Source organism: Oncorhynchus nerka, linkage group LG6 (assembly GCF_034236695.1).
Source record: "Oncorhynchus nerka isolate Pitt River linkage group LG6, Oner_Uvic_2.0, whole genome shotgun sequence".
Classification (NCBI taxonomy): domain Eukaryota; kingdom Metazoa; phylum Chordata; class Actinopteri; order Salmoniformes; family Salmonidae; genus Oncorhynchus; species Oncorhynchus nerka.
In genome coordinates this window covers 72,507,183-72,530,269 of record NC_088401.1, presented here as the reverse complement: position 1 = coordinate 72,530,269, position 23,087 = coordinate 72,507,183, and the positions used below count along the sequence as shown (strand labels likewise).

Genomic DNA, 23,087 nt, shown 5'->3' with positions numbered 1-23,087 from the left:
CCAGATAATTGGATGTTAATTTCTCTGCCATAAGCCGCTTCCATCGTCATTTTAGAGAATTTGGCAGTACGTTCAACTGGGCCTCAACCGCAGACCAGTTGTATGGCGTTGTGTGGGCGAGCGGTTTGCTGATGTCAACGTTGTGAACAGAGTACCTCGTGGTGGGGTTAGGGTTTGGGCAGGCATAAGCTACGCACAACAAACACAATTGCATTTTATCGATGGCAATTTTAATGCACAGAAATAATGCGACAAGATCGAGGCCCATTTTTAAAAAATGTATCTGTGACCAACATGCATATCTGTTTCCTCAGTCGTGAAATCTATAGATTAGGGCCTAATGAATTTATTTAAATTGACTGATTTCCTCATATGAACTGTAACTCGGTAAAATCCTTGAAATTGTTGCGTTTGTGGGCCTCTCGAATGCTAGCTGTGCCACGAGAGATTCTGGGTTCGAGTCCAGGCTCTGTCGCAGCCAGCCGCACCGGGAGACCCATGGCGCACAATTGGCCCAGCGTCGTGCGGGTTAAGAGAGGGTTTGGCCGGCCGGGATGTCCTTGTCCCATCGCGCACAAGCGACTCTTGTGGCGAGCCGGGTGCAGTGCACGCTGACATTGTCGCCAGGTGCACGGTGTTTCCTCCGACACATTGATTCGGCTGGCTTCAGGGTTAAGTGGGCATTGTGTCAAGAAGCAGTGCGGCTTGGTTGGGTTGTGTTTCGGAGGACACACGGCTCTCGACCTTCGTCTCACCCGAGTCCGTACGGGAGTTGGAGCGATGAGACAAGACTGGGACTACCAATTGAATACCACGAAAATGGGCAACAAAAAAATTATAATAAAAAAAAATTAAAATAAATGGAAATTGTTGCGTTTATATTTTTGTTCAGTATAAATAATGATAAACTTCATAACGTGGACATATTTTGGGTGACGAAAACCCGCCTGTTCCTAAACCAGGGGTGGTGTAATTCTGCATATCTTAATCCCACAAACCCTGTATTTAGCAGGGAATATTATTTGCTCAATATCAGCTCAAGCTGAGCAAATTGAGGTGTAAAATTACTGATCTACAAATTGTATTCCCTGCTAAATAATAGGTTTTGTGCGATTTAAGATTTGCTGCACTTCACCTCCCCTGGTTTTGGCAATCCCTCTGCCAAGCACATACGCACAACCAGACATTGATTGATTGATTGATTGATTGATTGATTGGAGAAAGCATGAGTCAATTACAGAACATTTCATAGAGTTTCCTACCTGCAGCAACACCAGTGGACAGTGCTGGAATTACTGGAAAAAAGCAGTGCCTCAAAACTCCTGGCCCTATGAGAGACAAACACACACACACTTCCTAGAATCCCTCTTCTCCTCCATCACAGTGATGTAGAGTCCTGAGCATGGGGAAACACCTTTCCCACTGCCAGGAACACACACACACTTACTTAGTGGACACACACTTCTCCTCTGTGAGCTTTTGGACATACACACTTCTACTCACAGAGCGTTTGATGGTGAGAAGAGCCTGGACACCAAGAAGCACATACCATACTGGTTCTTCAGACTTCATTGTTTCTCCTGAACTCAGGTAGGATTTAAAGTCAGTTGCTTTGTTCAGATTGGTTTATTTGCTCACCTATTAGTAATATACAGTATTTGTTGTCTGAGAAGACATTTATGTACTTGTTTGTGGTGTGTGGATTGCAAGGGCGAACTAACCGGCATCATCGTATGTATAACGTGTTTCTGTGTTCAAGTGTAGGCTTTGGTTCTGGTGGGGTCATCAGTTTTTTTTATAGACGATATTTTAGCACATCATTTTATAAATTATTTTATTTAACCTTTTTTAACTAGGCAAGTCAGTTAAGAACAAATTATTATTTACAATGACGGCCTAGGAACAGTGAGTTAACTGCCTTGTTCAGGGGCAGAACGACAGATTTTTACCTTGTCAGCTCAGGGATTTGATCTAGCAACCTTTCGGTTACTGGCCTAACGCTCTAACCAATAGGCTGTTTTTGACATTTCATTGAATTATTTACTTACTTGCATGACTGTCAATTGTTTTTCTCCTCAAAAACAGTTTCATAGCTTTCAGTCAGTGATTTGGGTAACAAAACTGTCCTTCCAAAGAACATTGGCCATATCAAATGCTGAGGGAAATGTTGGAAACATTCTTTATGATGTATCTTTAAGCTCTCAATATAAATGACTGATAGCATTACATTTTATTGTATGACAAATGTACCCTAAAATATGAATCATTAGACAAATAACCTGCTGTTTTACATCCATCTCATGAGCTAGGTGGAGACTGGCGCCAAAGCCTCTTCCCTCCTTGGCAGTTCTGCACTCCTTTTTGTTTTTAACTGCAATACATTGGAAACGTGATGATTTATCACAATTTATGCCACGCTGTTTGAGCTGGGATATTTCACAACACATCAAACACACATATCTTACAAATATCTAAAAATATGCCAGGATAGGTTTAGACAACGATAACAAATAATACATTTTCAGCCAATGCATAGACGTCCATACAAACCAATGCGTTCCATTAGATCAGAATGCTAACAGAACTCCGGGAAATATCAGAAAGTTGACGCAGTTCTTTGGAACACCATGGCCATCTTCTGGTTCTGGAGGTGAATATCATTTAAAGAAAACAAACTGTTTAAACTAGATAAAGATAAGCATCCTGAACATACTTAGATTAACAGCGAGATGTATGTTTAGCAGGTTGGCAGAGGCTAATCGTTTAAAAATGTTGGCCAGTTGATATCCGGGACAGTCTGGTGAGTGTCAGTGTGTGTTGTTATGACAGGGGCACTAACGTAGACGCTGGTCTGAACCCTCCTACTATTCCCCCTTTCAGCCCTGGGCCTGGTAGAGAGGAGAGAGAGAGGAGGAGAGAGAACTCTCATCACCAGATCTTCAGGATGGATAAAACGTGGACAAGTGAGTTATTTAGAGCGGGATGTCTTAACGGTAGTAACGTCACACTTTCCTCTTTGGGTAAATCCAGTTCAATTCAATCACTTTTTGACAGCACCACTTTTGATTTGAATGAAATCATATATACATATTTGCCTAAAGTGACTTTTGGACAGGAATGCCGAATCATTCAAGAGATGGCACTTCTTTGGTACTCCTTGTGTATATGTCCTTATTGTTATTTTATTGTTACTATTTCCTTTTAAACGTTTTCCTTTTGAACTCTGCGTTGTTGGGAAATGTCTCGTAAGTAAGTGTTTCACAGTAACGTCTACACCGGTTGCATGTGACATAAAATTGTATTTTATTTCAAATTTGACCTTTTTGCATACCCCACCATACCTATTTTATAATTTAAAAAATGTAAAGTAATTTCCAACATTCACTCAATGCGTTCTGGGTTTTTACGAAGTGCAGGACAAGCTATTCCATCAGAACGTGTTATCGGACAGCTAGATGATACCTACTTATATTTTGGAAGTTAATATATTCCATTTAGATAAAATATGAGGCATAATAACCGTCATCAGAAGATACTATTAACACATAAATATTATTTGCCACATAATTAATAGCAGAAGAATAATGCTCTCATTGAAAACTGTACACCCGATGTTGTCTTCTCACACTATTCAAACTCCACAATCCAATAAATAGCCTTTGAAGCTCTCTTAGCCAATAGATCACATATTGAAAACAAATCATCTGAACTGAACTATAAACATATTTTGGAATTTCTGTGCCTCCTTGACAAACACAAATCAATATCCAAAAACAGCATGTATATTTTTTCCCGCGAACCTGTGTAACCGGAGTGAAATGGTTAGCGGGGGTGCGCGCTAATAGCGTTTTAGTCGGTGACGTCACTCGCTCTGAGACCTTGAAGTAGTTGTTCAACTTGCCCTGCAAAGGCCGCGACTTTTGTGGGGCTATAACGATGCTTCGAGGGTTGTTGTTGTGTGCCGAGGGTCCCTGGTTCGAGCCCAGGGTGGGGCAAGGAGAGGGACGGAAGCAAAACTGTTACACCTGCACATCATCATCTCCTCTCATTTGTAGCAACAATGTGAAGGTTTATGGCAGGGGAAACGTGTTGCAGTAGTCTAGTGTGAGGGGTTATGGCAGGGGAAATGGTGTTTCAGTAGTCTAGTGTGAGGGGTTATAGCAGGGGAAACGGTGTTGCAGTAGTCTAGTGTGAGGGTTTATGGCTGGGGAAACGGTGTTGCAGTAGTCTAGTGTGTGGGTTTATGGCAGGGGAAACGGTGTTGCAGTAGTCTAGTGTGTGGGTTTATGGCTGGGGAAACGGTGTTGCAGTAGTCTAGTGTGAGGGTTTATGGCTGGGGAAACGGTGTTGCAGTAGTCTAGTGTGTGGGTTTATGAGTGGGGAAACGGTGTTGCAGTAGTCTAGTGTGAGGGGTTATGGCAGGGGAAACGGTGTTGCAGTAGTCTAGTGTGTGGGTTTATGGCAGGGGAAACGGTGTTGCAGTAGTCTAGTGTGAGGGGTTATGGCAGGGGAAACGGTGTTGCAGTAGTCTAGTGTGAGGGGTTATAGCAGGGGAAACGGTGTTGCAGTAGTCTAGTGTGAGGGGTTATAGCAGGGGAAACGGTGTTGCAGTAGTCTAGTGTGTGGGTTTATGGCAGGGGAAACGGTGTTGCAGTAGTCTAGTGTGAGGGGTTATGGCAGGGAAAACGGTGTTGCAGTAGTCTAGTGTGTGGGTTTATGGCAGGGGAAACGGTGTTGCAGTAGTCTAGTGTGTGGGTTTATGGCTGGGGAAACGGTGTTGCAGTAGTCTAGTGTGTGGGTTTATGGCTGGGGAAACGGTGTTGCAGTAGTCTAGTGTGTGGGTTTATGGCTGGGGAAACGGTGTTGCAGTAGTCTAGTGTGTGGGTTTATGAGTGGGGAAACGGTGTTGCAGTAGTCTAGTGTGAGGGGTTATGGCAGGGGAAACGGTGTTGCAGTAGTCTAGTGTGTGGGTTTATGGCAGGGGAAACGGTGTTGCAGTAGTCTAGTGTGAGGGGTTATGGCAGGGGAAACGGTGTTGCAGTAGTCTAGTGTGTGGGTTTATGGCAGGGGAAACGGTGTTGCAGTAGTCTAGTGTGAGGGTTTATGGCAGGGGAAACGGTGTTGCAGTAGTCTAGTGTGAGGGTTTATGGCAGGGGAAACGGTGTTGCAGTAGTCTAGTGTGAGGGTTTATGGCAGGGGAAACGGTGTTGCAGTAGTCTAGTGTGAGGGGTTATGGCAGGGGAAACGGTGTTGCAGTAGTCTAGTGTGAGGGGTTATGGCAGGGGAAACGGTGTTGCAGTAGTCTAGTGTGAGGGGTTATGGCTGGGGAAACGGTGTTGCAGTAGTCTAGTGTTTGGGTTTATGGCTGGGGAAACGGTGTTGCAGTAGTCTAGTGTGAGGGGTTATGGCAGGGGAAACGGTGTTGCAGTAGTCTAGTGTGAGGGGTTATAGCAGGGGAAACGGTGTTGCAGTAGTCTAGTGTGTGCGTTTATGACAGGGGAAACGGTGTTGCAGTAGTCTAGTGTGAGGGGTTATGACAGGGGAAACGGTGTTGCAGTAGTCTGTGCGGGTATAATGACAAGTGAACCTGGGGAGCTGTGTGTTCACATTGCCGGAACCGGACTCCGATCACCCCTGGAGATGGTTTCAGTTCAGTTCGCTTCGGAGGCTCTTTTGAGAAGTCTGAGTTTCTTTGGAGTGTTCACACTGCAAAAAAAAATGAAGCGAACCGCACTGAATTCACAAAGAATGTCTGAAAGGTACCAGGTGTGAAAACACCCATAGACCCTATTTTACATCATCAGACGTTTTTGTGTTGTGCCCGCCATCGGTTGAGACAAAACACGCTCTTGAATACAGGGTCGTTGTCATGTTTTGGCTGTTAATTGTACTTAAATGGCAATTAAATTGAAATGTCAACTTTCAAATGCTACCACAAAGATGGCAGAGAATGTTGACTTGAATGGGAATATCTTTTGTTTTAAATTATACTGTCAATCCTCCATAGGAAATTTATAGAAATTATAGAAATCTAGACAATGGAATGGACATGACCATTTCATTTGACATTCAACACAGGTGGCCCGGCGGCCATCTTTGTGGTATTAATTAGAAGTAAACATTTCAATGGTGTTCCAGTTAATTTACAGTGGTCTGAATCGTTAGTTCCAATCTATTAATTAGATTTCTATGATAGAAATGACACCCACCCTGTATCCAGGAGCATGCTGTGTCTCAACCAATGGTGGGCACAACATAAAAACCTCAGATAATGTAAAGTAGGGTCTAAGTTCAAACATATGCTAATATGAAACAATTCATAGTTTAGGCATTTTTAGGTAATTGATGTTGAAGGTTAAATTACATTTTTATTTAATTTCTTTAAAAAAGTTTATCAAGTAGTTTGACAACCCTGTTTGTAAGCGTTTAAATGTATTTTTTCCAGTGAGGAAGATATGCATGTCTCATGGTGTGCCGGGTTCTGCAAAACGGGTTAACTTTGAGCACCATTTATCTCCTGAATGTTCTGCAAAAAGTCACTTTCTGACCACTTCTTCCATGGGAAAACATGTCTGGAGAGTGTTGTTTCAATCAGAAGGGACGATGTCAAAAAGTTATTGAATTCAAATGGATTTAGCCCTATAGGAGATAAACTTCATATCTTGTCTCACACTTTCATGTTCTGGAAATGACCAGAGAACCACCCTGCTCTGTGTTGTTTTTTCCTTGATAAAGCTCCTCAAATAATCCCCATTATCAAGTTGTTCCTGATCTTATATTTCCAGAAAGAGATCATCATCATCATTGAACACACACACTCCAAATCCTATTTTCCCTAACCCTTAACCTAACCTAAACCCCTAACTATAAATGTAACCCTAATCTTAATCCTAGTTGTAAACCTAACCCCTAAACCTAAAATGGCCTTTTTTCCCTTGTGGGGGCCAACAATTCTTTTCCCCTTGTTTTACTATCCTTGTGGAAAACAGAGGACTTCTGTTTCCCACAAGGATAGTAAAACCAAACTAAAAATGGTGTGTGTGTTTGTGTGCGTGCATGCATGCAGCTGTGCCACCGTGTGTATCGTGGAAGAGGCCGTAGAACAGACCCTGGCGAAACCTGACTCCTGTGGTGGGGGGGTGTGCTCGGGGCGATGCGGTGCCCCACCCTGCTGGCCCTGCTGGCAGGGGTCATGCTATACCTGGTGATAGGGGCGCTGGTGTTCCGGACCCTGGAAAGCCCCCAGGAGAGCAAGGAGCACGAGAAGCTGCTCCGTACCACACGTGACTTCCTCCAAAACCACTCCTGTGTCACCGCACAGAACCTCAGCGATCTCATCATGGTACACACACACACCAGAGCACACACATTTGAGCAGAGAAATATACACACACACCAGAGCACACACATTTGAGCAGAGAAATATACACACACACCAGAGCACACACATTTGAGCAGAGAAATAGACACACACATTTGAGCAGAGAAATAGACACACACACCAGAGCACACACATTTGAGCAGAGAAATAGACACACACACCAGAGCACACACATTTGAGCAGAGAAATAGACACACACACCATAGAGCACACACATTTGAGCAGAGAGATAGACACACACACACACACACACACCATAGAGCACACACATTTGAGCAGAGAGATAGACACACACACACCATAGAGCACACACATTTGAGCAGAGAGATAGACACACACACACCATAGAGCACACACATTTGAGCAGAGAGATAGACACACAAACCATAGAGCACACACATTTGAGCAGAGAGATAGACACACACACACCATAGAGCACACACATTTGAGCAGAGAGATAGACATGCTCACACCCGAGCAAGCAGACATAAACACACATAATATACACCTTGGCAGGAATAACTTCAGAGAGTGAAAGCATACACTTGAACAGACAGACGAGTTAAAACACATCTGAGAAGAACCTCACCTAAACAAAGTTCCGTGTAGAACGTCCACTGAGAAGGTGTAGCCCAGGGGTAGGCAACTACATTCAGCCATGGGATGATTTTTGTCAGTGTGGATGGTCGGTCGGGGGGCCGGAACATAATTACAATCATTTATAAATGAATCACAACTAGGCACCAAAAGGGCTTTGAAATGAAAATGACATTGAGACATGATCACGTCTTTAATTTTTAAAATATATATACTTGGAAACAGATTTCCTAAATTAAACACATTTTTAGCTGAATTCCTGGTAATTTTATATTTATTTATTTACTAAAAACTAAAATCCTAAAAAGAACACAGAACCCAGATGTAGCCCTAGTCTGTCTGTTCTGTCTCTGTACTGTCAGAGTGTGGTGAAGGCGGTGGAGGCGGGCCTGGATGTCAAACACAGCTCCACCAACTTCACTAGCAGGTGGGACCTGGCCAGCGCCTTCTTCTTCTGTGGTACCATCATCACCACCATCGGTGAGCCTTTGTTCATTTTTCCCTCCTGCAAACCATTTGGTAATAACTTAGTTAGCCAGATGTGTATTTTGAATGTGACAGAAAATGAATGATCCAATCTCAGAAAATACAATGAACCTTAATAGACATGCTGGTGAATTGAATCATTTTTAAATGATATAGATGAACATATAGGTGAATGTATATGGTCTCCCTCTGTCCGCAGGGTTTGGCAACCTGTCTCCCAGGACCAAATGGGGCCAGCTGTTCTGCGTGTGTTATGCCCTGGTAGGGATCCCTATGTTTGGTTTCCTGCTGGCTGGTGTCGGGGACCACATGGGGACGGGGCTGAGGAAGGCCGTGTGGAAGATGGAGACACTCTTCCTGGTTAGACTGTCTTGTCTCAGTGGCTGCTTCATTTACAGGATGTCATCTCATTGTTCTCGCCTGTCTCAGGGGCTGCTTAAGTGATGTCACTGTGCTGTAAACAGAAGAGGCCGTCTTGGAGTCTAGCACTTGAAACATGTTACACACAAGTAGAACAGAAGCCGGCTTAAACATTCAGTCAGTCATTAGATACTTCCCAATGTAACTTTGCAGTACTAAAAAAAAAAAAAAAAGATTGTTTCTGTTTATCAAAGAAAAGGCACATTATTTGATCATCTTGAGGAAGATCTTACCTTCTCCATCCTTTTTCCCTCATCTCTCCATCTTTGAATTCTTCAGTCTTTCCCTTCTTATTTTGTGCCCCCTTCTCTCTCTGCCCCTCTCTCAGAAGCGGCGGGTCAGTCCCACTTATGTGCGGGTCATGTCTGCTGTTCTGTCCATCCTGATTGGCTGTCTGATCTTTCTCGCCGTGCCAACGCTGGTGTTTAAGGAAGTGGAGGACTGGTCCTTTCTGGAGGCGCTCTACTTTGTGGTCATCACCCTGACCACGGTCGGCTTCGGAGACTATGTAGCAGGTACGAAGTGAACACTTGTTACATGAAAGACACTGTACACACTTTGGACAGTACAGACTCTGGAGAGTACACACACTACACATTTCTATCAGTATACACACTGTGAAAGATACACTTGATATTTCATAGGGATATGGACCTGTCTAAGCCCTTTTGTTTGTGTGTATGTGCATGCTTGTGCTCCTTCGAGTCCATGCGATTCCAATGCGTCAATGTTTGATTTGATTTGATTTGTCCTTGTGCGTAGGTGCTAACCGGCGGGACGGAGATCTGTTTAAGCCCCTGGTGTGGCTCTGGATAGTGTTTGGCCTGGCTTACTTTGCTTCCATACTCACCATGATCGGGAACTGGCTGCGGGTGCTGTCCAAGAAAACACGTGCTGAGGTGAGTGGTAGTGAGTGGGACACAAACCAAGTGATTGGAAGGGCTGGTGAAAGGGAAACATATGACAAGATCTGGACAAAGATTTTACTGAAAGGCAATTTGGATTTGTACTGTCAATATTTACTTATCCTCTGTCTCTCTGTCTTTCTCTGGGTCTCTGGGACACCGCTCTCTTTCTTTCTCTGACTCTTTCCCTCTCCCTCACCCTCTCCCTCCCCTTTCCCTCTCCCTCCCCTTTCTCTCTCTCAGATGGAGGAGTTGAGGGCCCATGCTACAGACTGGACACAGAACATCCAGAACATGTCCATGGACTTCCGGATCCCCAACCCTCTGGAACTCAACGACCCCTTCCTGCTGCAGCGGCGCCGCTGGAGACGCAGCACCCGGCAACGGGTCCGCAGGGGGGCGCTGGGGCACCGCGGCAGGCAGGGCGTCATAGGAGAGAACGGACATCTGCCTAATAGGTGGGTCACACGCTCCATGACCCGTCTGGAGGTCGTGAGGTTAGGGGGGGGTGAGGTTAGGACTGAAGGGGTGAGGTTAGGACCAGGGATGGGGCTAGGGGTAGGTTTGAGGGCAGATTGCAGGGTCAATGCGAGGTCAGAGGGCCGGACGGTTGCGAGGTCACTGTCGATGCCTTCGGCGCGCTCCGTGATGGAGTTAGACTATGACCCTGATCCTGTTGCGATAATGATGATGCCATGGGAGTCGGGTTCTGTGTCCGAGTCTCCAGAGTCTGACTCCAGATCAGTTGTCTCCTCCTCTGACTCTCACACCTCTGACATGTGTATGCCAGTGCGGAGGATGCCTTTGGCTAGTTTTGACCCCAGTGGGTCTCTCTGTACTGAACAGAGGGGACGCCATGGAGGATCCAGGCTGGTATATTTCAGGGAGGACGTCCGGTTCCCTGTGCCTCTCCAGCAACTCCCCAAGTCACCCAACTCCACCATGCTGCTCCCCATGCCCCCTTTGCCCACCCCGTCAGGCTGCAAGATGCTAGATTTCTTCGGGGAGAACTTGGCCTACATCGACGAGTCATCGGACACGCTAAGTGACCGGAACCAGACGGTTGAGGGAGGTGTCAGTCCTCGTCCCCGGATACACCGCATGAGGAGGCAGCTGAAGGAGAGGAGGGACAGCGACATGCAGCCCCCCTCTAACCCGCCTACTCCTCCCCCTCTTTCCCATCTCAGAGACTGACACCGTGACATGCAGCCCCCCTCTAACCAGCCTACTCCTCCCCCTCTTTCCCATCTCAGAGACTGACACCGTGACATGCAGCCCCCCTCTAACCAGCCTACTCCTCCCCCTCTTTCCCATCTCAGAGACTGACACCGTGACATGCAGTCCCCTCCTTTAACCCCCCACCCCTCCCCCATCTCAGAGACTGACACCGTGACATGCAGTCCCCTCCTCTAACCCCCCACCCCTCCCCCATCTCAGAGACTGAACAAACTGACAGACACAGGTCCTGAAGGAGGATACTAAGGCTGGTCTTTATTACTAGTGTTCAAAGGAGAAGCAGACCTTAAAGCTCAGATGGACTTATCTACTGGAGATCAATGTGGACCAGGCCAACCATTTATTAGATCTCACTGACTGAGGACCACAGTCACCATTGAGAAATATTTGTATGAAAACCAATGAATGTATTCAGCAGCACAGGTATAGAATATATAAACTGTCTCAGCTCAGTGAAGTCAGACTCACTGGGTTGAGAAATAGTACCAAGGGTAGTACAACAGCTCCTCTGCATAGGTGTAGAGGCTGCTGTCCTGTCTGCTACTGGAGCTCAGCCCAAACCTCAGACACCGTTTTTAAATGACACTAAAGTGGATGGACTTTTTTTAATAACCATTTAGATCTGGTGTCAGAGATCCATGTCCCTGTATATCCAATGTCCTTCAGCATGTGGGATATTCAGTACTCTGCTTGTATAGCTTGTTTGTTTTGACGCTCTTCTGTTGCCCTGAATGTGTATGTGCCAAACTGGTATTTAAAATATAATTGTGCTTTTCTAAATAAAGAAAAGTCCTATACAAACCTACAATACTGTAGGTTTGATAGACTGATGAGATAACAACATGATATACTGTGTAGAGAGGCCTTGGGGAGAGGTGTGGGTGGGGCTAGAAGGGATGTCAGATTGTATGTGCACATACTACACACTCAAGCACGCACACACACACACACACACACTACACACCGTTTCAAAGGCACTCACCCAGACACACACACTCAGACACCCAGAGTAGTGTTACTTTGGGATAAGTGCAGGTTGAATATAGTAAGGGGTGGTTAGGTGGAAAGGACTAACAGATGCTGGGCTGGTTTACAGCCGGGGACGGAGGGGTGGGACCTCACCACACCTCTGTCCTGCAGCCTGCCAGCCACTCAGGGGTCTACCCCCCTCACGTCCTCTCACCCCTCCTTCCCCTTTACAGAGAGGCCACACGTCCTTTTCCCAGAGAGGCTGGACAGGGACGGGCGGGGCCCCAGAAAGGCTCACAGGGACTGGGGGAGGAGAAGAGGGTTAATGGGGGTACAGTCTGGTTACTATGTCCGACTCTCTAGGCACTATCTATTTTTCATCACCTTTCTGTGTTTGGCGCATAAAGCAGACCGACTTGGCAGCCGAACAGACCCCACTCTGTTTCTCTCTAGGTTCAGTGTCAACCACAGCAGTACACAGAGCCTAGATATAAACATACAGAACACTGCAGTCTCTCTCTCAAACCACTGAAATACCAGAAGGCCTAAATATAATTTGAGTTCCAGGGTGGATGTATTTAGAGTTTTTATGCATCTTATCAAAAGTGGTTAACGTGGCCAAACTTTGATTTGTGTGACTGGATCAATGTTATCAATATGACCTTAACATGTTATACAAACAGCAATCAAGTAAGAAGTAAATGACAAATAAATAAAAAGTGTGGTTACAGCTGTGCAAAGCCCTACCATGCCAGACCTAATAGTTACACATTTGCTAAGGCTACAAAATGGCTACCACCGTCCAATGTGGATGTGTTCCAAATTGGGCCTATCAGCCCATGTCTCTCCTTTGAAAACCTCCTTTCTGTTTCATTCCTCCTCTCCTCTCACCACAAACCCTGAACGGGTTTAAATCTGGCATTCCGTGAGTGGTCGCTCTGGAAATCTTTCACATCCTGTTTACGCCAGCAGATTTCAGCCCTTACCGCAGAGAGCTGGCTAGAGGCCTCTACTGCCTGGACACACAACCTCACTCTGTCCTTTATTTTGCTTCCCGTCTCATATTTCTCGCTCTTTCTCCTTCTCTGTCCTCTCCTCACTCCCCTCTCTCGCGCTGTCATTTTCTCTTCTCTCTCTCAGCCTCTTTCTCTTCTATCCTCTCTCAGCCTCTTTCTCTCTCCATCTCCTTCTCTCCCTCTTTCAGCCCAAAGGAAAACTAGCTCACATCAACAGTTCACATCAAAATCGTCTCCCTTTAGGAAATGCACACAGATCTCTGCCTAAAGCTACTTGGTGGAGTTCACATAATCTTATGCAACAAGCACACATTGTATTTCCAACCAAAACACTTTAATATCAGATTTTGAAAATGTGAAATAAAGTTTAATAAAGCTATTTCAATTAATAAGATATTTACAGTATTTTTGACCTTATGAAAGTGGGGAAAAGACCCAGAGTTGAAGACAATTTCTCAGTTTCATACTTGTGAGATTTGAAAAGAAACCAGCCTGTGCCAGACTCCGACTGGAAGTGAAATGAAGGGTTGAATATATAGACAGAGAGGGTCAGTCTGTCCTTTTTGCTTGAGGAGCACAAGTAGTCGTTGTTTTGTCCAGCTCTTTTCCTCCTCCTTCCCCCTCTCCCGTCGCTGGGCCCCTGCGTCAGCGGCACTTGCAGGACCTGACCACCATGTTGGAGAGCTGCTCTACCTTGGGCGTTCGGCCCATGAAGTACACGATGGTCAGAGGCTCCAGGTCCTGAGGTACGCAGCACGGAGATGCCGACGCCTCAGGGTTCAGCTTGTTATACAGTGGCAGGATCTGTGTGTGTGTGAGAGATAGAGAACATGAAATATCACAAAAACACTACTTAAAGAGAGAGTTCAACCAAATTACAAAATGACACATTGGTGTCCTTACCTTGAACAGGTATGAAAGTGATCCATGCTTTGGTTTAGTTTCTCTGGCACTGTTTCCTTCCCTGGCACTTATCCCATTCAAGTCATGGAACCAATATTGGAATTTTTTGCACGTCATATCCAAACCATCCGAAAGTATCTAAAATTGACTAACTGTGAAGCTCAACAAAGTCACTTATAGATGATTTGAACGTTATGAGTGAAAAATGTTAACGGTTGCGTGACTTGAATGGGATTTGTGCCACAAATGCTAAAACGTTAGCATGTGGAAACAGTAGCAGGGAAACTAAACCAAAGCATTGATTGCTTTCATAACTTGTCCATATTTGGTATTTGTATTTATTATGGATCCCCATTAGTTACTGCCAAGGCAGCAGCTCCTCTTCCTGGGGTTTATTATGGATCCCCATTAGTTACTGCCAAGGCAGCAGCACTCTTCCTGGGGTTTATTATTATGGATCCCCATTAGCTGTTGCCAAGGCAGCAGCTCCTCTTCCTGGGGTTTATTATGGATCCCCATTAGTTACTGCCAAGGCAGCAGCTCCTCTTCCTGGGGTTTATTATGGATCCCCATTAGTTACTGCCAAGACAGCAGCTACTCTTCCTGGGGTTTATTATTATGGATCCCCATTAGCTGTTGCCAAGGCAGCAGCTCCTCTTCCTGGGGTTTATTATGGATCCCCATTAGCTGTTGCCAAGGCAGCAGCACTCTTCCTGGGGTCCAAACACATTAAGACCCTTATATTACACATAAAACAAAGGCTAAACAATACATATCACATACCACCACATATCCACGACTGCTTACAGGGAAGAAAACGAATTAGTCATTTTGTCAATTTGGGCGCACTAACCCTTTAAGTACTTCCATCTAACCTTACTACTGTGTTGAACAATATGGTTCTGCAGGAACACTGGGATGTGTAACCAACGGACTGTGCAGGGTGCTGAGATGACAGGACATTTCAGCTACTTGTATAGCCATGCTGTAAAAGTGAGTGTATGGTAATAAAGCCATAAGACCTGACTGTGACTGAGGTGATAGAACATTTATGCCACTGTAGTGGTTGGTGGTTAACTAACCATGTTGTAGTGGTTGGGGGTTAAATAACCATGTTTTAGTGGTTGGGGGTTAACTAACCATGTTGTAGTGGTTGGGGGTTAACTAACCATGTTGTAGTGGTTGGGGGTTAACTAACCATGTTGTAGTGGTTGGGGGTTAACTAACCATGTTGTAGTGGTTGTCAGCGCTCCAGAGGTATGGGCAGCTGCCAGAGCAGAAATTGGCCTTGTAGCCCTTCGGCTCGTGGATCCACTTCCAGTTCAGGTCCCGGCGGAAGTCGATGTAGAGAGATCGCAGACAGCAGCCCGCGCCTGAATTCCTACAACAGGTAGGAGAGATGGACAGAAAACACTCTTTCATTCTGATCCACACAGGATATATCCTACTTAATAAGTTTCAGGACTGCAAGCCTAGCAGACTCCCTATAAGCCTCCAATAGATTCATAACAACAATACAACGATCATCAATAATGTGGCTATGAACAAATATGCAGTGATTCTGTATATCAAAGACCAAAATAAAGAGAGAGCGCTGATAAGTATATTCTATGGTTGTTATCTACAATGTAGGTTTTTGGCTTCTGGATCAGTGTTTCCCCCACCTGGAGCAGGTGGTGGTGTCTGCAGCAGCCCTCCTCTTGCGGGTCTTTTTGCCCGGGTTGTCTACCCTGTCACTGGGCAGCAGGGTGAGGATGAGGTGGGGGGTCTTGGTACTAAACTCTACCTGGCCCTTAGCCCCCGGCTTCCGCACCTGCTGCTGAAGCAGCTCATCATCCAGACCTTGGGAAGAGGAGGAGGAAGAGAGGGGGAGGGAGAAGAAGTGGGGGGAGAGGAAAATGGGGGAGAGGGGTGAAGGAGGAGCGAGAGAAAGGGTTGGTGTGGAGTGATCTCATGGAGACATACTGTAATGGGAACATTTGTCAGCCAGAATGCTGTGTGTAAGTGAATTGAGAAGCTCAATCATTAAAAAAAGAGCCATGTGTTACGTGTCTATGTTACTTAACATAAACAAGTTCTACAACAAGCAGACCTGCGAAGCGTGTCTCCAGCTCCTCACTCTTATTGAACACAATGCTGTTGGTGGAGGGAACGAAGGTGCAGCATGGACAGTGAACACCCAGCTTCAAACCCAGGTTCCTCTCTGAAAGAGTGATATGGAGGATGAGAGGATAAAGTACAGGTAGAGAGATGGTGAGAGGAGAAAACAGATATATACCTCTAAATGTGTGTGTAATAACCACTAACTTAACAACATTCAAGGTGTCAAGTAACATTTTACGTGACACCTTGAATGTTGTTAAGTAGATAAAGGGGTATAGAGCCATGTGATATGCTTGTCAACGTACCCTTATGAGCCAGCCAGTCCTTCACAGTGTCAGTGACATCCACAGAGAGCCACGCCCCCTTGGTCCGTGGGCGAACAGTTCTGGAATCGATGTATCTCTGCGAGGGGCCTGTTGGCTCTTCTGGCTCTATCACCTGACAGAGACATAGAGGGAGAAACAAAGAGAACCAGAGGATAGCGTGTAACCCTCTGTAGATGTGCTCTTGAACATCAGTCCACAGCTGGCACAAGGAGCGTTTACAATGAAAGTGACTCCAAAATGACACCACATTATTTACCATTCATTTCTATTGGGCACAAAATAATCTGAAACACAACCAAACTGAACTGCAAATGTATCCAACACGTTTGTAGAGTCACAAACTAGGAATAAGGGATCAAATACTAAACTTTTGACTACTTTATTTATAATAATTTGAGCAGTGTCAATGATTTCAACCCCTACCTTTCTGAGAGAAACAAATGATTACTTGTTAAACAAAATCTCTTTCTCTGAGCAATAGTATTATTATAAAATAATATAATTTCCCCAAAACATTTTTGCATACAATATAGCTCTGTATTATTTATTTTATACAATCATTATTGCTCATTTTTATAAAGGGTGTCAATCATTTCAGACTCCACTGTATTGCAGTTGCAGTTCTATGATATTGTGACACCTGGAGTGGGTATATGATATTGTGACACCTAGAGTGGGTATATGGTATTGTGACACCTGGAGTGGGTATATGGTATTGTGACACCTGGATTGGGTATATGATATTGTGACACCTGGAGTGGGTATATGATATTGTGACACCTGGAGTGGGTATATGATATTGTGACACCTAGAGTGGGTATATGGTATTGTGACACCTGGAGTGGGTATATGATATTGTGACACCTGGAGTGGGTATATGATATTGTGACACCTAGAGTGGGTATATGGTATTGTGACACCTGGAGTGGGTATATGGTATTGTGACACCTGGATTGGGTATATGATATTGTGACACCTGGTATAGTGACACCTGGAGAGGGTATATGATATTGTGACACCTGGAGTGGGTATATGATATTGTGACATTGTGACACCTGGAGTGGGTATATGATATTGTGACACCTAGAGTGGGTATATGATATTGTATTGTGACACCTGGACACCTGGGTATATGATATTGTGACACCTGGAGTGGGTATATGATATTGTGACACCTAGAGTATGGTATGTGACACCTAGAGTGGGTATTGTGACACCTGGAGTGGGTATATGATATTGTGACACCTAGAGTGGGTATATGGTACACCTATGGTATTGTGACACCTGGAGTGGGTATATGGTATTGTGACACCTGGATTGGGTATATGATATTGTGACACCTGGAGTGGGTATATGATATTGTGACACCTAGAGTGGGTATATGATATTGTGACACCTGGAGTGGGTATATGATATTGTGACACCTGGAGTGGGTATATGATATTGTGACACCTGGAGTGGGTATATGATATTGTGACACCTGGAGTGGGTATATGATATTGTGACACCTGGAGTGGGTATATGATATTGTGACACCTAGAGTGGGTATATGGTATTGTGACACCTGGAGTGGGTATGATATTGTGACACCTAGAGTGGGTATATGATATTGTGACACCTGGAGTGGGTATATGGTATTGTGACACCTGGAGTGGGTATATGGTATTGTGACACCTGGAGTGGGTATATGATATTGTGACACCTAGAGTGGGTATATGATATTGTGACACCTGGAGTGGGTATATGATATTGTGACACCTAGAGTGGGTATATGGTATTGTGACACCTGGAGTGGGTATATGGTATTGTGACACCTGGATTGGGTATATGATATTGTGACACCTGGAGTGGGTATATGATATTGTGACACCTGGAGTGGGTATATGATATTGTGACACCTAGAGTGGGTATATGGTATTGTGACACCTGGAGTGGGTATATGATATTGTGACACCTGGAGTGGGTATATGATATTGTGACACCTAGAGTGGGTATATGGTATTGTGACACCTGGAGTGGGTATATGATATTGTGACACCTAGAGTGGGTATATGGTATTGTGACACCTGGAGTGGGTATATGGTATTGTGACACCTGGATTGGGTATATGATATTGTGACACCTGGAGTGGGTATATGATATTGTGACACCTAGAGTGGGTATATGATATTGTGACACCTGGAGTGGGTATATGATATTGTGACACCTGGAGTGGGTATATGATATTGTGACACCTGGAGTGGGTATATGATATTGTGACACCTGGAGTGGGTATATGATATTGTGACACCTGGAGTGGGTATATGATATTGTGACACCTAGAGTGGGTATATGGTATTGTGACACCTAGAGTGGGTATATGGTATTGTGACACCTAGAGTGGGTATATGGTATTGTGACACCTGGAGTGGGTATATGGTATTGTGACACCTGGAGTGGGTATATGGTATTGTGACACCTGGATTGGGTATATGGTATTGTGACACCTGGAGTGGGTATATGGTATTGTGACACCTGGATTGGGTATATGGTATTGTGACACCTGGAGTGGGTATATGGTATTGTGACACCTGGAGTGGGTATATGGTATTGTGACACCTGGAGTGGGTATATGGTATTGTGACACCTGGATTGGGTATATGGTATTGTGATGGGTCTACCTGGTGCAGGTAAGTGATGGTGTAATGTTGTCAGTACCTGATAGATCTCTACTCTCTGCTCTGAGGTGCGGGCCTGGGGGTTGGCTGCTCTGTAGATTCTGAACTCAGCTTTGACCAGGGTGCTGGAGTTCCTGTCCACACCACTCACATCGAATCCCACCACTCTGTAATATGGGCTGGGGACTGGAGGGTTCACTGCATCTATGGGAGTGGTAAGAGATATAGGACTTATTCGAAATACTAATACCTGGACATCAATTCATTAATAAATATGCAATCTTCACCTCAACCTATATGCACAAATTACCTCGACTACCAGTAACCCCTGTGTTATAGCCTCGTTATTGTTATTTTATTGGTACTTGTAATTCTTTTTTTACTTTAGTTTATTTGGTAAATATTTGATAAACTCTTCTTGACCTGCACTGTTTGTTAAGGGCTTGTAAAGTAAGCATTTCACGGTAAGGTCTACACTTGTTGTATTCGGTGCATGTGACAAATAAAGTTTGATTTGAATCTACAGTATATGCTAAATATTGTATAGCCTATCCGAGCGTCTCACACACATATCCTAAGTCATCGAGGTATCTGACAAATGGTTGACAAGTTGGGTACTTTCTAAACGTAATCGGTTACAGTTACAATCAGTCCAAAATTGTAATTAGCACCGTAATTTTTGGATTACCCTAACTCAGTAACACAATCGGATTACTTTGTTACTTTTGGATTACGGCATTAGTTGACAAGTTGGGAACTTTCTAAACGTAATCGGTTACAGTTACAACCAGTCCAAAATTGTAATTAGCAACGTAATTTTTGGATTACCCTAACTCAGTAACACAATCGGATTACTTTGTTACTTTTGGATTACGGCAGTAGAAGAAGACACAAATGATCCATCAAACGCGTTTGGTGTGTCATCATGGTGGTCTCTGACCTGTGGTCAGACACTCAGGTGGAACGCATTTTTTCAGTGCTGAATTGAATGTCATTGATAAAACAAAAATATGTCATCATGTATTTTTTTCCGCGAACATCCTTTCTGAATGTAAAAGTAATCCAATAAGTAATCACGTAGTTTTTCAAAAGTATCTGTAAAAAATATTTTTTTTTGTAATCAGATTGGTGGTTGGAAATCATTACGCATATGCGTTATAGTGCTGTACAACGTTTTTTTATATATATATAAATCACTTACATAAAAAGGGACCACGATTGATTTGCGACATATATTGAACATATAATTGTGGAAAGCGCCACTCACTGATGTCTGTGCGCTGCGGAAGCATGTCTATGCGCTGAACCTCTTTTGCATAATAATCCTCCTCGCTGCTCTCCCGGTCGCACGCGGACTCGGCCTGGCGCGCACGCTCCTTCAGCAGCTCCCGAGTGCTGTTGTAGAGCAGCATCACCTCAGCGGGCACAGTCTCGGGCTGTGGGCTCGGTGCGGGGGGCTCCGGTGGGCTCCGGTAGCGGAGCTTGCTGAGGATCTGACCGCGAACGGCCTCGATGCGCTTGGACTTCTGATCATCCAGGCTGAATGACTGGCAGGTGGAGAGCCCCTCCGCGGACACCGCCAGCCGGAGCAGCAGCAAGGCGAGGTGGGTCAGCCACATAGTCCGGTGGTCAGATTGGTGAACGGACTCACTCGGCTCCATATGAAATCTTCAGGAATCTTTCAGTCTGTGTCTGTCCGGTGCAGTCCAATGCGCACTGAGGACCTGTGTGGAATCCAATGCGCACTGGCGAATGTTTTAGCAACTCCCAGAGTGTAAACTTTATTAACAGAGAATTTACGTTTGAAAAACTTCTAACACGTAAAAAACCCGAAAACAATCTGCCAAATAATAGTGAAAAAGAAATACAATTACAAGTTAAGAGTGCTAAATGACAAACATGTAATGTCAATTTAAGAGTTCAGCCCATGTCTTACATTGCAACGTTCTATCAAATAATTTGGAAAGTGTATGTTTGTTCATGTTCTTCTCTGACAGCCTCTGAGCAAATGAAAGAAAAAATCACTGCCCATAAGTATTATTTGTATTTTTTATTATCGGAACTGAATGCTATAGATTCCTGCTATAAGGGTTACTTCACTGGTTAAATAAATTATAGTCATGGGCTATGAATTTACAAACATTTTGAGAAAATGTTGAGATGTAAACCAATCAGCATGGTTGGCTCGTCAAATTCTTTCACACTACATACAAGTTAGAATATGATTAAATCCTCCATGGAAGAAATATTTGTACTCCCGAAAAATAAAACTCCTCCAGAAAAGTTTAAATACATTATAGAGCTTAGGGTAAGCGTTGGTACAGTCCCATCCTTAGAAAATTAAGAAAAATCTAATCCTCTTGATTCTTCTGATGTGGATATCAGAGGGGAAAAAACGATCCACTACAGCAAAAAGGTCTGATGCCACTCTTTCATTTCTTGGCAAGAAAAATAAATCATCCAGAGCTGTGGGACAGTAACTTCAGTGTGCAATGCAAGGTGTGTGTGAAAGAGAGAGACAGACAGACAAAGCAACAGACAGAACGAGAGACAGAGAAACACAGTGGGTGATGGGTATGTGTCATTATGTAGGTATCTCCCTCTCATCAATTCAGAGTACACACACACACACACACACACACACACACACACACACACACACACACACACACACACACACACACACACACACACACACACACACACACACACACACACACACACACACACACACACACACACACACACACACACACACAAACACACACACAAAATGGCAGATATATTTTGGAAAATCTCCACACCACAAAAAGGGTTTGCACAGGCCTCCCTTCTATCCTCAGGTAAGTCTCTTGTTGAAACATGTCAAAACCACCACTTGATAAGTAGCCAGGCCTAAAATCTGTCCATGATTTGTCCTTGTTACCCAGTCTCCATTGAAAAGCAAAAAAAATATAGATGGAGTTTGCTATTTCCTTGGCTTGTCATATTTGACTGATCATGGTCTCATTCGTCTTCCCTCTAGTTATTTCCATAACTGTGACATGTCTCCTAAGTGTGTTCTACATAAATGTAGGCCACTTGTCCCATATCTAGTATTTATTTCAATCTTTTAATTTTCAGTTATAATAAATGAGTAGCCCAGTTATTCAGTCCCACCCTGTCTCTCTCTTTCTTTCTTTCTCTCTCCCCCTCCTTCCCTCTCTCTTACTCTTCTTCCCAGTCTCATTGTTAATTACAGTCCAGAAGCCCGGGACTGTTAATCTGTCAAAGGAGGCTTTTATTGCAGCTCTCTCCCCATCCCATTATACTGTTATTATAGTTTCGGCTCCAAGGCTGTAATTGCAGTAAGTAGAAGGGATAGGTACTACAAAGAGAAAGAGAGTAAGAGACGCAAGCAGCCCAAAGGCTTGTGGCAGGCTTTTTTCTCTCCTTGCAAGGTTTCTAAAAATGATAACACTACAGGGGAAGTTTGGGAACAAACACATTCTTGTTTCAACATGCTGTGCCCCAGAGCCTCAGACGGTGCACCCCCATGGCTGCTCAGAGCAAATTTTGCCTACGTGGATCTAGGGACTTTTGGCAACAGCCAGTGTTACTGTCGGACCTGGGGTTAATGGATCAAAGGGGCCTAGTGGTTAGTTGTAGAATTGCAATGTGTGGGTATAAAAATACTTCCTCAAAAACAACTTATCCCTGGCTGGAGCTTTTTCGCTACTCCTCAGTCCAAATATAATCATGACTCGCCACGTCATCTATCCTCTAGCAGTTCTCCTGCCTGCGACAACAAACTGAAGGATATGGTTCTCTCTCTCTCTCTCTCGCTCACAAACACAAACGCTGCTGTCCCATGTTATAGAGACATTGAACCACTGGTCACTCCCGTTTCACACTGTGTATTTAAATACTGTATCCCGACATAGCTCATTCTAATATTTCTACTACTGTACATTGTATTTTAGTTACAGTGTTTATACACACCACATTTGTATTTATATACTGGATACTTGACATAGCTCACTCTAATATACAGTACATGACCAAAACTATGTGGACACCTGCTCGTCGAACATCTAATTCCAAAATTG

At 44.4% G+C, this 23,087-nt stretch overlaps 2 protein-coding genes across 3 annotated transcripts; one reads left to right on the top strand and one right to left on the bottom strand.

Moving 5' to 3' along the window:
• The first annotated feature begins 1,355 nt into the window (after positions 1 to 1,355).
• Positions 1,356 to 13,973, top strand: kcnk4a (potassium channel, subfamily K, member 4a). The gene is made up of 8 exons (XM_029662542.2): positions 1,356 to 1,590; positions 2,881 to 2,963; positions 7,067 to 7,342; positions 8,341 to 8,458; positions 8,664 to 8,824; positions 9,213 to 9,399; positions 9,647 to 9,783; positions 10,033 to 13,973. Exons 3-8 carry the CDS (start codon positions 7,154 to 7,156, stop codon positions 10,981 to 10,983), a joined length of 1,743 nt encoding a protein of 580 aa, XP_029518402.1. The 5' UTR covers positions 1,356 to 1,590; positions 2,881 to 2,963; positions 7,067 to 7,153; the 3' UTR covers positions 10,984 to 13,973.
• tgfb5 (transforming growth factor, beta 5) lies at positions 11,288 to 21,563 on the bottom strand. Of its 2 annotated transcripts, none has more exons than XM_029662543.2 (7): positions 20,267 to 21,559; positions 19,040 to 19,203; positions 16,322 to 16,454; positions 16,006 to 16,116; positions 15,578 to 15,755; positions 15,141 to 15,294; positions 11,288 to 13,814 (listed from the first exon to the last, which is right to left on the bottom strand). In XM_029662543.2, exons 1-7 carry the CDS (start codon positions 20,658 to 20,660, stop codon positions 13,656 to 13,658), a joined length of 1,293 nt encoding a protein of 430 aa, XP_029518403.1. In that variant the 5' UTR covers positions 20,661 to 21,559; the 3' UTR covers positions 11,288 to 13,655. The 2 variants fall into 2 exon arrangements, with proteins under 2 accessions (XP_029518403.1, XP_064875918.1); XM_065019846.1 differs by lacking the exon at positions 11,288 to 13,814 and adding an exon at positions 13,821 to 14,626 and having other exon boundaries at positions 20,267 to 21,563.
• Positions 21,564 to 23,087: the final 1,524 nt, after the last annotated feature.